The sequence below is a fragment of the Macaca mulatta genome, chromosome X (genome assembly GCF_049350105.2).
Source record: "Macaca mulatta isolate MMU2019108-1 chromosome X, T2T-MMU8v2.0, whole genome shotgun sequence".
Classification (NCBI taxonomy): Eukaryota; Metazoa; Chordata; class Mammalia; order Primates; family Cercopithecidae; genus Macaca; species Macaca mulatta.
The window spans coordinates 77,557,367-77,572,592 of NC_133426.1; the positions used below are offsets into that span (position 1 = coordinate 77,557,367).

The 15,226-nt window shown below is 50.8% G+C and overlaps 2 protein-coding genes across 3 annotated transcripts; one reads left to right on the forward strand and one right to left on the reverse strand.

Moving 5' to 3' along the window:
• Positions 1 to 3,690: 3,690 nt before the first annotated feature.
• Positions 3,691 to 11,384, forward strand: FOXO4 (forkhead box O4). 2 transcript variants are annotated; one of them, XR_013413212.1, is made up of 4 exons: positions 3,691 to 4,821; positions 8,548 to 9,249; positions 9,398 to 9,604; positions 9,941 to 11,384. XR_013413212.1 is itself a non-coding variant. In XM_015127651.3 (3 exons), the coding sequence occupies exons 1-3, from the start codon at positions 4,369 to 4,371 to the stop codon at positions 9,946 to 9,948; spliced, it is 1,518 nt and encodes a 505-aa protein (XP_014983137.1). In that variant the 5' UTR covers positions 3,691 to 4,368; the 3' UTR covers positions 9,949 to 11,384. The 2 variants fall into 2 exon arrangements, 1 of the variants encoding a protein (XP_014983137.1); XM_015127651.3 differs by having other exon boundaries at positions 8,548 to 9,604.
• Positions 11,385 to 11,836: 452 nt separating this feature from the next.
• Positions 11,837 to 14,371, reverse strand: CXHXorf65 (chromosome X CXorf65 homolog). Its single transcript, NM_001190834.1, has 6 exons — positions 14,347 to 14,371; positions 14,155 to 14,241; positions 13,815 to 13,952; positions 12,618 to 12,686; positions 12,147 to 12,253; positions 11,837 to 11,962 (listed from the first exon to the last, which is right to left on the reverse strand). Exons 1-6 carry the CDS (start codon positions 14,369 to 14,371, stop codon positions 11,837 to 11,839), a joined length of 552 nt encoding a protein of 183 aa, NP_001177763.1.
• Between the last annotated feature and the right edge of the window lie 855 nt (positions 14,372 to 15,226).

Here is a 15,226-nt window from a genome sequence, read left to right on the forward strand (position 1 = left end):
CAGAAGCACAAAGTTAAAGAATACAAGCCGGGCGCGGTGGCTCACGCCTGTAATCCCAGCACTTTGGGAGGCCGAGGCAGGTGGATCACTGAGGTCGGGAGTTCAAGAGCAGCCTGGCCAACATGGTGAAACCCCGTCTCTACTAAAAATACAAAAATTAACCAGGTGTGGTGGCCCTCGCCTGTAATCCTAGCTACTAGGGAGGAAGAGGCAGGAGAATTGCTTGAACCCAAGAAGCGGAAGTTGCAGTGAGCTGAGATCGCACCATTGCACTCCAGCCTGGGTGACAGAGTGACACTCTGTCTCAAAAAGAATAATAATAATAAAAAATAAAAATGCAAACTGAGTTCATAGAGGTTCAGGAGATGCAAATTGGAGAAGTGACCTGTCAAGTTGAGCTAGTCAGGGAAAGTTTCCAAGGGCAGGTTCGTTTTGAGATTTGAACTGGAAATTTAAGGAGGTGAACTGGAAATTTAAGATGGACATGAGTTGGTGGAGAGGTGGACCTTTTCAAACAAATGTACAAAGGGAGACAATGCAAGATACAACTCAGGCCAGGACAGGTTCCTGCCCCACCCTGCCATTTCCCTGTCTCAGTAACTCTGCATGATCTGCCACCATACCTGTTTCACTTAGAAGAGAGCTCCTTGTGACCTAGTGCCACAAGGCTCTCTCCTCTGCCAAATTCACCACTCATGCAGCACTTACCAAGTACCCTTAGCTGGGGTGAAGGAAAAGGGGGCATGTGCAGGGAATGTTTGTAGGCATTGTGAGCAACTATGTCTCATCTCTCTAGTCTGGACCTCAGATGGGAATATATGGCCTTCTGTATACACCTAGGTGACAGGTGGAGGATAAATGCATGTTGGAGCAGAAGAAGGCAGGAATATGGAGAACCAATATGGCTATTTTACAATGATCAGGCTAATATCACTTTGAAGGCCCAATGTGCTGCCACCGCTGAAAAATCCTTGGTTGCATGGAGATCCTTCTGCACAGAAGGAAGACCTTGTCATCACAGAACATAATAGCAACACTGCAAGTGGCAGACAAGTCAAATTACAGTCTCTGCCCCTCAGAGGTTGCTGTCTAACAATAGGAACAGGGCCAGGCAAAAAATGCATAGGACATGTTTATTTAAAAGTTAAATGTCCAAGTGCTATTTGTGATATTTCATTTAATAAATGATATTTGTCAAGCACTGTGGCTCATGCCTATAATCCCAACACTTTGGGAGACCGAGGCGGGTGGATAGCCAGAGGCCAGGAGTTCAAGACCAGCCTGACCAACATGGTGAAACCCCGTCTCTACTAAAAATACAAATATTAGCTGGGCACGGTGGCAGGCGCCTGTAATCCCAGCTACTCGGGAGGCTGAGGCAGGAGAATCGCTCGAACCTGGGAGGTGGAGGTTGCAGTGAACTGAGATTGTGCCATTGCACTCCAGCCTGGGTGACAGAGCGAGACTCTATCACAGCTTATTGGGAGAGACGGATAAGTAAACAAATAATTACAATACAATATAGTTTGTGCTATATAACATAAGACTGCACAAAGTGCTTAGGAATGCAGGAAAAGAAAGGAGAACTAATCGCACCTAAGGGAGACAGGGAAGGCTGAATAGGAGTTTTCAAAAATAAGAGACATGGAAAGGAATGACAAGAGGGATGATATCTCAGGATGCAGAGAGAAAGGTATAAAAGGGCATGGTATTTCCAGGAAATAGTGTGAAACTCTGCTTGTAACTTAGTGTGCAGGAAAGGTGTGAAGTGGCCTGAATCTGAGGAGCCTGGCATGCCTTGCTAGGGAATTTGAACTTTGTCACACAGGCAATGGGGAAAATCAGAGGAAGATTTAACCAGGGAAATTACATGATCAAAAACACAAAATTTATAGCTGGGCGCGGTGGCTCATGCCTGTAATTCCAGCACTTTGGGAGGCCAAGGCAGGTGGATCGCTTGAAGTCAGGAGTTCTAGACCAGCCTGAGCAACATGGTGAAACCCCGTCTCTACAGAAAAAAAAAAAATTAGCTGGGCATGGTGGCACATGCCTGTAGTCCCAGCTACTCTGGAGGTTGAGGTGGGAGGATTGCTTGAGTGCAGCAGGTCAAGGCAGCAGTGAGCCAAGATCACGCCACTGCATTCCAGTCTGAGTGACAGAGCAAGACCCTGTCGCAAAAAAGAAGGAAAGAAAGAAGGAAGGAAGGACGGACGGACGGAAGGAAGGAAGGAAGGAAGGAAGGAAGGAAGGAAGGGATTATACGATCACATATAAGTTATATAATCCCAGTTCTGCCTCCTTGGGCAAGTCAATCTCTGAGCATCGTTAGTGTCTGCATCTATAAAATGGGGATAATAGTTGTACCTACTTCATGGGGTTGAATTGAGGAGTAAATGAGGAGTAAATGAACTAATGTTCGTAAAACAATTTGCACAAAGACTGGCACATAATAAGGGCTCCATAAATTTTATCCATAATTACCAGACATGTTTCTTAGAACGGTAACCTTGTTGGCAGCTCTGAATATAAACTGTAGTGAGGAAAAGACTGATGGAAGGAGATCCAATACTGCACCTTTTTTTTTTTTTTTTTTTTTTTGATAGGGTGTTATTCTGTCACCCAGGCTGGAGCACAGTGGCATGATCTTGGCTCACTGTAACCTCCACCTCTTGGGCGACTCTCCCACCTCAGCCTCCTAAGTAGCTGGGACTACAGGTGCATGCCCCACACCAGGCTAATTTTTCTATTTTTAGCAGAGATCGGTTTCACCATGTTGGCCAGGCTGGTCTTGAACTCCAGACCTCAAGTGATCCGCCTGCCTCGACCTCCCAAAGTGCTGGTATTACAGGCGTAAGCCACTGCACCCAGCTGATCCTACAATTTAAATGCAGTTATAAATAGGTCTTGAACTGGGATTTGGATGTAGAAAGTTACGGAGATGAAGAGGTAACGGGTAAGTCTAGCTTGGGAGACTGGGTAGATCAGGACTACCATAAGCCAAATTCAGAGATAAGGGTAGCCAGAGGATAGGGGTATGGGTGCAGGAATAGATAATGAGTTTGGGACCTGTTGAATGAAAGTGAAGCCGTTGGAGATGTGAACCTGGAGAGTATCAGTGTTGAAGGGAAGGCCAGAAGAGCCAGTGGAGGAAACTGATTGGTAAGTAAGACCTCACTGTCGGTGGGAACTGCATATGGGGGGATGAAGGCGGGTGGAGGGAGGAGGAAGGGGGTGAGGGGGAACACCACCGTGGGCTAACCATTTGTTTATGTTACACAAGCCCCTCCACCCAACTCTCCAACGTGCATACATCCTATGTTCTAGTCAGTTCCTTGCTTCTTGCTTCTTGGCCTCCTGCTTCTTGAAGAGAAGATTTTTTTCCCTTTTGCCTTCTCCTAAATGAAGGAGGGAAAGGGCTAGCACCTCTCAATCTGGTCACCTAGGCGACTCCGAATCACAAGGGAGACGATGGAAAGGGGGAAAGGGCGAAAAACGATTCTTAAGAAAAGAAAGAGTCCACGACGACTTCTAATAATTAAAGTTCCACCTCGTTATATCCTGCCACGCCGCTCTCCTGCCGCCGTATCGGGCTCCTGGCCGCGAAGCAGGACGGGAGATGTAGTCCTCAAGAGTGACCAGGGTGGCACGACTGAAGAACTCGGTTTCCCGACTGGCTTTCGAGGCGCGTGCGCAGATGGCTGCCCCGGCGAGTGGTAAACAGAGACGTCAGGAGGGGGCTGCTGCTTGGAGCAAAACAAAAGGGAAACCCGGGGGGCGGGGGGTGGGGGGGGTTGATAGGGGAATCGGTGCGGGAATTAGGGAGGCCGCAGCCGCGGGGACCCGGACCCGATTAAGAGTGGCGAGAAGGGAAGAGGCGGGGGAAGGGGGAGTCAGGGGAGGGGCAAGTGACGCGGGGGAGCGGGGCGTGGGGGAGGGCAGCAATCCGGGTGGAGGAAATTTGGGAGGAGTGTCCGGGGGGCAGCAACTTAAAAGGGGGAGGGAACTGCGGCTAAGGAGACGTTCGGTGATGGGAGCGCAATGTATGAGGGGATACCGTGCCTCAGGTTTAAAAGAGCAGGAAGCTAAGTGAGAGGTTGCAGAAAAAGTGTTTTCGCTCGGCAGAGGTTACAGGTGGCATCTCGGAAAGAGCTCTGAGGCTGCAGGCTGTAGTCGCGAAGGGGATCGGAGAACTGTGTGAAGGGACAGCTTAGGGACTAGCGTCCTGGGACTAGGGGGAAGTTCGCGACTTTCTGAGGACTGGCAGGAATGTGCCTCCTGGCCCTCGATGCTTCCCCCCTGAGGGGAGGCATCGTGAGGGACTGTGGCAGGCTTCACTGAACGCTGAGCCGGGGAGGTCCAACTCCACGTATGGATCCGGGGAATGAGAATTCAGCCACAGAGGCTGCCGCGGTCATAGACCTCGATCCCGACTTCGAACCCCAGAGCCGTCCCCGCTCCTGCACCTGGCCCCTTCCCCGACCTGAGATCGCTAACCAGCCGTCCGAGACGCCCGAGGTGGAGCCAGGTCTGGGGGAAAAGGTACACACGGAGGGGCGCTCAGAGCCGATCCTGTTGCCCTCCCGGCTCCCAGAGCCGGCCGGGGGCCCCCAGCCCGGAATCCTGGGGGCTGTAACAGGTCCTCGGAAGGGAGGCTCCCGCCGGAATGCCTGGGGAAATCAGTCATATGCAGAACTCATCAGCCAGGCCATTGAAAGCGCCCCGGAGAAGCGACTGACACTTGCCCAGATCTACGAGTGGATGGTCCGTACTGTACCCTACTTCAAGGACAAGGGTGACAGCAACAGCTCAGCAGGATGGAAGGTAATTATGACCCTCTTACCTTCTTCCCAACACCATCTAGCCCCTGGATTCCCTAGCCTCCCTTACTTCTACTCTGGGGCCCCTTTTACTACCTCCCACCCCCACCCCCTTTGGGAAGCCCAGAGATCCACCTTCAATCTCCAGTTAGACAAACATTTACTTAGTACATAGTATATGCCACACTCGGTGCTTGATGCTGAAGGATCACAGATGAATAAGACACTGTCCCTGCCCTGGAGAAAATCGAATTCTCTGCTCACTGCTCAACACTCGCAGCACTTTGGCTTGGGCTGCCCCAAACACTTATTCCCACAGAGAAGTCTTTATCCTATGTACAGCAGGAACTGTGTGGATTCTCCACATGAACCTACCCTTCCCTCCTCCCCCACCTCCCACCCCAACACCTTTTCTCCCATTCCTGTGGGATTACTTGGATTCCCTGCTTGCCTCCCAATACCTCAGTGTAGTGGTACTGTTCTAGCACTGCTCTACCTGGGAGGAGGGAGTGCAGTGGCAAAGGGTGAAAACAATAATATTCATGGGGAAAGGTAGCTGATCTTATGCACTAAGAAGAAAAAGGGCTGTGAGCTGCCACCTGTCTCAGTTTACCCTGTGCTGCCAAGAAACTCTCCCTTGTAAGGGGCTATCCAAGTTTTGGGGGGAAGTCATCCTTTACTGTTAAGGAATATTAGTCATAAAGAGGAGGTAGGGCTCTGACTTTAGAGCATGAAGTTGGGAGTTCCCTTGGCCTTCCGTGAAGAAACTGTGAGGGAAGATCTCAAAAGATACTCTGAAAAACTTGTCCTGAGAAATATGGGGCTCTAATCACAAAATTGGGGAGCTTCAAGCCCTATTGCTGGCTTGTACCTCTGTAGGTGGTGAGGTCAGCATATAACCAAGTACAGAGGGTTGGATGAGCAGAGGAACTTCCCGTAGGTATAGGAGACTGAGGGATCAGATCTGTGCCGTCCCTAGGGGCTGGGCAGAACAGAAGACAGGACAGCTGACTGAGACCCTTGGCACTATTTCTGGGTAGACTGCCACGCCACAGTCTCAGCTCATAAAAAGCTCAACTCCTTGGACCCAGCCTACACAGCTGTTTTTCTTTTCCCTTAGGTTCATTTTCCAGTGTAGAGGAAATAACAAGTTGTTAGTTATATTGTGGGAGTATCGTCCGTCCTTATAATCTACACTTATGTGGGGCTTTAGAGTTTACAAAGTAGTTTTTAAATTTTTTACTTTATTAATCTTTACAGCAATTCTGAGATTCCACATTTTACGCATTAGGAAACTACGTACCGAAAGGTTAGGAAACTCACCTAATAACAGCAGGGTGAGGACTTGAACTCAGGTCTAACTATAAATCATACTCTCTAAGAAGAGCCTGGCTTGCTCTAATTGGAATGATGGCAAAATCAAATCAGGCTGAGCCTGGGACTTCAAGGCCCACCCCCCCCCCCGGCCCCCGCCCCCCGGCCCCCGCCCCCCTCTGAGGGAAGTCTCATGCCTGAACTGGCCTCCCTGATGATATGCCAAGGTTACTCCCACCCCACCAGGGGGCGGCACTCACTTAGAACAAGAAAGTTTAGATTAGGTGGTTTGGGGAGCAATTAGCAGTCACCCCTACCACCCTGCCCTCCAACATGTAAGAGTTATGGGCTTTTGGGAAACTGACCTCTCCAATTAAGAGGCTGTGTACCACTTGCTAGTTCCAAGGCCTAAAGAAGAGGAGACAAATGGGCCTTGTGGCTATTAAGTAGTAGAGAAAGGAATGGACCTTCTCAAGTAGATCCAGAATTAGAGGATAAAAAGAGGAGAAATCATAGTGCCAGGTCATGGTCATTGTGGTCCTTAGTTACTATGAGGTGAGGTCGGATGGACAAGTGCCACTCCTTGAAGGAACGTCAGCACAGTTGAAATGCCATTACCTCAGGGTCCCAGGAACACAAGGCGTTCTTTGGCTAAAGAGCCCTGGAACAAGAAGCATCATTTGCCAGGCAAAGGGTCTCCTTATCTTAAGAGCACCAGTCAGAGAAACAAGTAGTTTCTGACCGTCCCATGGCCTCAGCCTCCTAGTTGCTCCAAGCACTTCTGGGCTCCTCCTGAATTTCTAAACTAAAGAGCTCCATGTGGGAGGTCAAATGCCCCCAAGGTTGAAGAGTTTATGCACAAATTCCTGAGAAATAGGGGAAAGGCACTGGAAAGGAGGTAGGGAAAAGAAGGCAGGTTTCGGGAAAGGGGGGTGGCCAGGGGAGGGCCAAACCCCTTGTGTAACTAGCCTGCCCCGCGGCAATCAGTAAATATAAGCTGCGCTGGGGGCTGAAGAAGCTGCCAATCTCAGCTCCCTGGCCACTGGAAAGCATCGTCTCTCTAGTAGAATGTCACCAGTAAGGGAGGAAGGGAAAACATACAGCTTCTAATACCCAAGACACTGAAGAGCTGGCAGAGCCTCAAGGGGAACCTCACCATTGTCAACCCAGGGGCAACCCACCAATCAGGTACAAATATTGATTATGTACTGTGAGCTTGAGTAGGTATTGAGTATGTGCTGTGAGCTTGGTGCTCTGGGAGGGCTCTGTTGGGGGATGTGGGACTGGAGGACATTACACTTGGCACTTACACTCGATGAGACGAATTACATGAAACCGTAAACCACACAATATAAATTGGGTAAAATTGTGTGGTGCAGATTTTTAAAATACTATGCTAGAAATCTGGCTGCCAAAGTCAAGCAGCCGCTTTATAAAAGAGGTGGAACTGAAGCTTGGTCTTGACGAAACTAGTAAAACTTAGAGAGGGGAGATCCCTCTTCGGAAAAGAGGGGAGGGGAAGATTGCACCTCACGTATTTGAGGCACAGCAAGAAACCTGAACCTGAACTGAATGTAGTTGAGGGTGTGTGTTGTGGATTGGAAGAAATAAGGCTGGGATTCAGGGAGGGAAGAAAAAGGAATCTTTAAATTCTATAGAGAGCTGGGTGGCCCAAATGCTCTTTGGGGAATGGAGCACCTGCTGTGCTGAGATTCCTGCCCTTCAGCCTATTCAGAGAACTGGCTCTGGGCAGGGCGGGTCCATCCTGGGCTGGTGCTGTACCACTGTCCGGTAAACTCCACCCAAACCCGCACGCAAGGAAAGGGGTTGAATGCTCTTTCCCACCTGAACCTAGTTCTTGCCGGGCGAGGAGCACGTCTCCCCAATGCGCACCAGCCCCAGGTACCCCCCACCCCCGGCAAAACACACATAGAGCCCTGGGAGGAGCACGGTACTAGGAGCTTTTCCAGGGTAGGCACCCCTGTGCCCTTTGCAGTGGGTTATTACATTTTATCTCCCACCCGCTGTACAGAGAAGTCTGGAGCAGAGGCTGAGCAGCTTGTCTGGGAGCGGGAAATGTGTGTGGTCTCCCCTCACACCCCACCCCCATCCCTACTTCTACCAGTTTTCCCCCCTGGATTCAACTTTCTTTGAGTCTCTAGGAATACCCCTGCTGTGTTCCAGCATCCTTTTATCTTTTATCTTTTTTCTCTTTTTTTGTAAATTATTTAAAGTTTTTCTTAAACTTTAATGACCTGGGAAATGAACCCCCGAAATGAACCCCGCTGTGGTGGTGGCACCAAATCCTAACCCCTAGATCTTTGTGGACCAGCATCCTCTTAGACTTGACCGCTGGCCACACTAGCCTCCCCTACACACACCTCACGGCCCTTTCCTGCCTTCTCTGCCCCTCCAGAACTCGATCCGCCACAACCTGTCCCTGCACAGCAAGTTCATCAAGGTTCACAACGAGGCCACTGGCAAAAGCTCTTGGTGGATGCTGAACCCTGAGGGAGGCAAGAGCGGCAAGGCCCCTCGCCGCCGGGCCGCCTCCATGGATAGCAGCAGCAAGCTGCTCCGGGGCCGCAGTAAAGCCCCCAAGAAGAAGCCACCTGTGCTGCCAGCTCCACCCGAAGGTGCCACTCCGACGAGCCCTGCCGGCCACTTTGCCAAGTGGTCAGGCAGCCCTTGCTCTCGAAACCGTGAAGAAGCCGATATGTGGACCACCTTCCGTCCACGAAGCAGTTCAAATGCCAGCACCGTCAGCACCCGGCTGTCCCCCTTGAGGCCAGAGTCTGAGGTGCTGGCGGAGGAAATACCAGCTTCAGTCAGCAGCTATGCAGGGGGTGTCCCTCCCACCCTCAATGAAGGTCTAGAGCTGTTAGATGGGCTCAATCTCACCTCATCCCATTCCCTGCTATCTCGGAGTGGTCTCTCTGGCTTCTCTTTGCAGCATCCTGGGGTTACCGGCCCCTTACACACCTACAGCAGCTCTCTTTTCAGCCCAGCAGAGGGGCCCCTGTCAGCAGGAGAAGGGTGCTTCTCCAGCTCCCAGGCTCTGGAGGCCCTGCTCACCTCTGATACGCCACCACCCCCTGCTGACGTCCTCATGACCCAGGTAGATCCCATTCTGTCCCAGGCTCCTACTCTTCTGTTGCTGGGGGGGCTTCCTTCCTCCAGTAAGCTGGCCACGGGTGTCGGCCTGTGTCCCAAGCCCCTAGAGGCTCCAGGCCCCAGCAGTCTGGTTCCCACCCTTTCTATGATAGCACCACCTCCAGTCATGGCAAGTGCCCCCATCCCCAAGGCTCTGGGGACGCCTGTGCTCACACCCCCTACTGAAGCTGCAAGCCAAGACAGAATGCCTCAGGATCTAGATCTTGATATGTATATGGAGAACCTGGAGTGTGACATGGATAACATCATCAGTGACCTCATGGATGAGGGCGAGGGACTGGACTTCAACTTTGAGCCAGGTACAGTATCCCCTAATCACCACAGCACCTCATAGCCTGTGACCACTCCTAGGTGCCCAGTTAGTCCCATGATCTGGGCGAAGGGGAGATTTAGGACAAGTGGTAGCCAGATCTCCTGGGGAACTGGAGGGAAGATGTCATATTAGAGTAGCATGGTTTCCGGACGGGACCTCCAGGCCCCTCAGCTGTGCCCACCCCTGCAAGGTAGCACAGAAAAGGTACGTGTGTGGAAGCGGGGTAGGTGCCACCATCTTCTTTGGTGGGAATCTGGATGATAGAATGTTGGCAAGCCCCAGATAAGCCTCTTACCTTGTTCTCCGTTTCTTCTTCCCATAGATCCCTGAGCCATGGCTGGAAGCTTTCTCCCCTGCTTCGGAGGTGGAGCCAGGCGTGTCCATATCTGTTCTTTACCCTTGAGCCCTCCCCAGGAATTTGGGACCCTGCTTTAGAGCTAGGGTGGGTCTGGTCACACACAGGTGTTGAAGAAATTATAAAGATAAAGCTGCCGCATCTGGGGACAATATGGGGAGGGAGATGGGAGGGGAAAGGGGAGAGGGTTTTTCTCACTGTGCCAATTAGGGGGTAAGGCCCCCTCTCAGGAGCCATCCTCGGCTTTCCCTATTCCTACCCTCTAGGCTTTGTAGCGAGATGAGCAATGCTGTTGGAAATGCGAAGTCACCAGTGGCCTTACCCCTGCCTTTGGGAGCAGGATTTTTTGTAGAGAGTCTTAGCTGAGCCAGGCTAGCTGGAGCCTGGGATTTCTATGCAGTGGCCCCTTAGGCCAGTGATGTGGGATGGGTGGGCAGTTTAGGGGATCTGGAAGGGCCAAGGTCTGAGCACCGGAGTGGCTCGCCAGGCCAAATCACCCTTAGAAGGCTGCAGATAACAGAAAGGCTTTTTATAAACTTTTAAAGAAATACAAACACAAATATAGAGATTTTTTTAACCATGGCAGGGTGCTAGTGGTGGGCAGAATGCTTTTTTTTCTTTCTGAAGGCTTTGTGATAGTGACATGATACAAACACTACAGACAATAAATGCTAGGAGAGACACAGGGAAATGGGGAGAGGAGGGGAGTAATAGTAAACACAGGGAAGAGCTCCCCTATGGACCATGTGTAAAGAAAGGTCTATGCAGAAATAAGTTGGAGTTTCCCCTAACGAAAAAGCTAACCCAGGTCCCCTCATTCCTTCAACTTGTACCTGGAAGTGTGTGTTGTTGGGGTGCAGCCACACTCTTCTATGACCCAGCATGGGTTAGTGCTACAGTGGGAGAGTAAATTGAAGGCCTGGAATTATCTTGGGGCCAGGGAAGGGACTGGGAGGGGAGAGAAGAGGAGGGAAGGATTTAGGATGGTAAAGTTAGGTACAGAGACCTCCCTGTTCAAGGCCCCTGACAGCTGTCCCTGCCCTTCTTCCCCTTCCCTGACTGCAGGGGTTATGTGGAAGTGTGTGTGGCAGCAGGGAGGGGAGCAACAGGGAAGGGGGAGCTGGGGAGCTTGGCTGAGGGTCTGGGAAATGAGCAGGGATGGGGGGGAATGTGGATCAGGTTTACTAGCACCTGCCAGGGAGGCCATCTGGGGCTCCTTCTCCACCCCAGCCCCCAAAGCAGCCCTTCCCCCAGTGCCCTTTGCATTGTCCCCTCCCCCACCCCTGCTGTGGGTTCCCATCATTTCCTGTGTCAGCGCCTGGCCTACCCAGATTGTATCATGTGCTAGATTGGAGTGGGGAAGTGTGTCAAATCAATAAATGAATGAATTCAATAAATGCCTATAACCAGCTCTGGTTTCTGCTGCCTTGCTTCTCCCCTTGGATAAGGGGGAGGGAGGGTGAAAGGCAAAGGGCGGGAGGAAGAAACTGCCCAGAGGCAGAGACATGGAGGAGGGTGGGGGAATTTCAGCCTGGGGAGGTGGTGGAGTGTGGGGGTGGAGGGACACCTAACCCCTGCAGGAGTAGGCGGGCTGTGAGATAGGCCTCCCAAGGGGAGGTAGTCTGGTTTGAGAAGACCCCACCCCCTACTCCGTCCCTCAAAGGCTCATTGTACTAGACTTCACAGCCTTCCTCACTTCCACCCATGTGCTTGCCCCAGCCCTCTCCTGCCGTTCCCATCCACCCTCAGAGCCTCCTCGGTGCCTGGGGCGTACGTACTCAAGCCTTAGTGCAGATACTGGGAGAAGGAGTCTTTCTAGAAAAAGAAATCTCACGTTAAATTCCAGTAATGTCACACCTAGTATTACTTCTTTTGCTTGGTGGTTTTATTGAGTTGGCGACGTTTATCCTTCTTCAAGTCTGGTCTGTTCCTAAAGGTCGGAGACTTGCGAGTGGACTTCTTTTTCTCTGATCGTCCTGATAGCTTGGACTAGAAAAAGAAAGTAAGTAAACAAAGAGGCCCCTGCAGGGAAAGTTTCTACAACCCAGGGCCAAAGGAAGGAAAAAAGAAATTGGAGGCAGGAAATTCATCTCAGAGGGCTGGGATGGAGGAACATTCAGTCGGCTGGCGGGAGAGGTGGGTGCTGGGGCAGACCACATTTGGCGAGTCTTACCGGGACACTCGCAGTAGGTTCAATTATAACGACCTTCTTGGCTTCTTGCATTTTAAGCATCTGAATTCGTCTCCTCTCCAGGGTGTCACATTGTATGCGCAGTGCAACTAAGAACAAAGAAAAGGCACCTGCACCTCTGAGAACTAGAGACCTTACCCTTCCCGATGCTCCCATTCATTGTTCAAACCATCAGCTGGAACCCCACCTGGCCTAAGATGGAAATGCTGGAATGGTGATAGGGAAATATACGGAGAAGATGGCCAAGAAATAGGGGAAGCAGGGAGTAACGCATGCACATTCCACCTGGTGTGAGCTAAACATCCCTCCTAAAGTGGACCTGGACCCTGCCCCCTTTTTCCTAGGCTCCTATCATCTGACCTACAATATCTCGCTAGTCCCACCCTACATTCTCCATCACACAGCTATATACTGTACCCTTCATGTTCTTCCCTCCCCCATTTCACTTCTTACCAAGCAGCCGAGGCTCCGGATTCTTGAGGAGAGGCACAAAAGCTCTGTAACCATTCTCCAGCCTGGTTCCTGTGAACATAGCCGTGTGCTATCTCCACCCGTCAACCAGTCTCCACCCTTCAGAAGCCCAAGATTCCAGGACCCAACACTAAAGACTACCCACTGGGCGTGGTGGCTCACGCCTGTAATCCCAGCATTTTGGGAGGCCGAGAGTTCCAGACTAGCCTGGCCAATTTGGTGAAACCCAGTCTCTACTAAAAATACAAACAAACAAAAAAATAGCCAGGCATGGTGGTGGGCGCCTGTAATGCCAGCTACTCCAGAGGCTGAGGCAGGAGAATCGCTTGAATCCAGGAGGCGGAGGTTGCAGTGAGCCAAGATCATGCCACTGTTTCAGCCTGGGTGACAGAGCAAGACTCCATCACAATAAATAAATAAATAAATACATAAATAAATAAATAAATAAAAAGACTACCTTGCCGGGTACAGTGGCTCACGCCTATAATCCCGGCACTTTGGGAGGCTGAGGTGGGTGGATCAACTGAGGTCAGGAGTTCAAGACCAACTTGGCCAACATGGTGAAACCCCGTCTCTACTAAAAAATTAGTTGGACCTGGTGGCGGGCGCCTGTAGTCCCAGCTACTAGGGAGGCTCATAGGAGAATCGCTTGAACCCGGGAGGCAGAGGTTGCAATGAGCTGAGATCGCCCATTGCACTCCAGCCTGAACAACTGGACAACAAGAGCGAAACTCCGTCTCCAAAAAACAAAACAAAACAAAACAAACAAACAAACTACCTTGAGCTAGTGGATCTTACTTCTTCCCCTTAGGTATGGACCTAGGGGAGAGTATGTGTCAGATAACCTATTATTATAGAGGTAGTGCCCTTCCTTAGGCTGACTAGAGATAGTCAATTTGGATCTAGTTGAGGGCGTTCTGTTTTTTGAGGGTGTTCTGTTTTTTTAATTTGGTTTTGGTTGTTTTTGGTTTTGTTTTTGGAGGCAGGGTCTTGTTATGTTGCCCAGGCTAGTCTCAAACTCCTGCCCTCTATCAATTCTCCCGCCTTGGCCTCTCAAAGTGCTGAGATTACAAGCATGAACCACTGTGCCCAGCCTTGGATGCCTTGTTTTAAAGATAAGGTTCATAATCTATCTTGAAGGCATTGTTCTGTTTCTGGGGAACATTCCTGAGCCTCTACCTGGTGGCCCACGCTCCACCTTACAAACGTAGTAGGTGCTTCGAGCTGTAAGGTATTTGCTGGCATACTCTGCATGGGTGGGCTTCATCAGGAAAAGCATCTTCATTTTCCCCGTTTGTTCACACAAATCGATGGTGCCTGGAGGGAGATCACAGGGTAATTGGGGCAGCTAAGGAAAGAGAGTGGGAGCAAAAGGAGCCAGTGATCCTATACAGAATGGGTTGGAGGAAGCTGTAAGGATATGAGGAACTCCCTTCTTGCCAGGAGGAGGGCTTGGGGGTTAGAGATGACCCAACTCCTTCTGACCTTTGGCCATTAGTCCCCTCCCCAAGCTCCTCACTTGTTTTAGGCAACTTTACTTTACTGCGGATGTAATACAGCAACACGACGACAGCACAGTTGGTATTGACCAGAAACTGCTGATTATCTGAGAAGAGACAGGATGGGACACATGGGCCTGTTTCTGTGATCTCCACTGCCCTCAGATCCCTCCACCCCCATCCACAGACTCTAGTTCTATGCTGCCCCTCACCTCCATGTTTGATGAAGATGAACATGCCCTCAGGATCGCCTCACTCTTCACAAAATGCCCTGATGAGTCATGCAGAAGGAGGGTGTTCTAGAAGCCTTGTGTGGGGCAAATAGGCCTATAGGGTTGGTGGACTGGAGAGGCAGATGGATTTCATAGGCTGAGGATGCCCAGGCTGGACAGGCAGGAGAGAGCTGTTGGTAGTTGTGGATAACCAGTATCCCCAGGGGTGGGGCCTGAGGCTGCAGTTGAGGGATTATGAGGTCAGAAGTGGCAGGTGTGGCCAAAAAGTGGAGTAATGATAAGGAGAGAAAAACTTGGGTACTTGGGTGGGGTATGTTAAAGATTAGTTGGAAAGGGGGGGCAACATGGTAAGTCTAACTCTTTTTTTTTTTTTTTTTTTTAGACGGATTCTACCTCTGTTGTCCAGGCTGGAGTGCAGTGGCACAGTCTTAGCTCACTGCAACCTCCGCCTCCTGGATTCAAGCGATTCTCCCGCCTCAGCCTCCCGAGTAGCTGGGATTACAGGAGCGCACCACCATGCCCGGCTAATTTTTGTATTTTTAGTAGAGACAGGGTTTCACCATGTTGGCCAGGCTGATCTAGATCTCCTGACCTTGTGATCCACCCGCCTCAGCCTCCCAAAGTGCTGGGATTACAGGCGTAAGCCACCACGCCCAGCCCATTCTAAGTCTAACTCTAAACTAAACCCTGGAATGAGTGCAGGGCACCTGGAAAAAAGTCAGTTTCCAGAACAGTACTCTTTTTCTAGCGAATTGGTAATACTCCTGCCTCCACAGCATAAATGTACTACTCCTTTTTCTTCCCCTCCCACCCTCCTTGTATCCCATGTTTCCCCTACTCCTCACCCCCATGACAGACA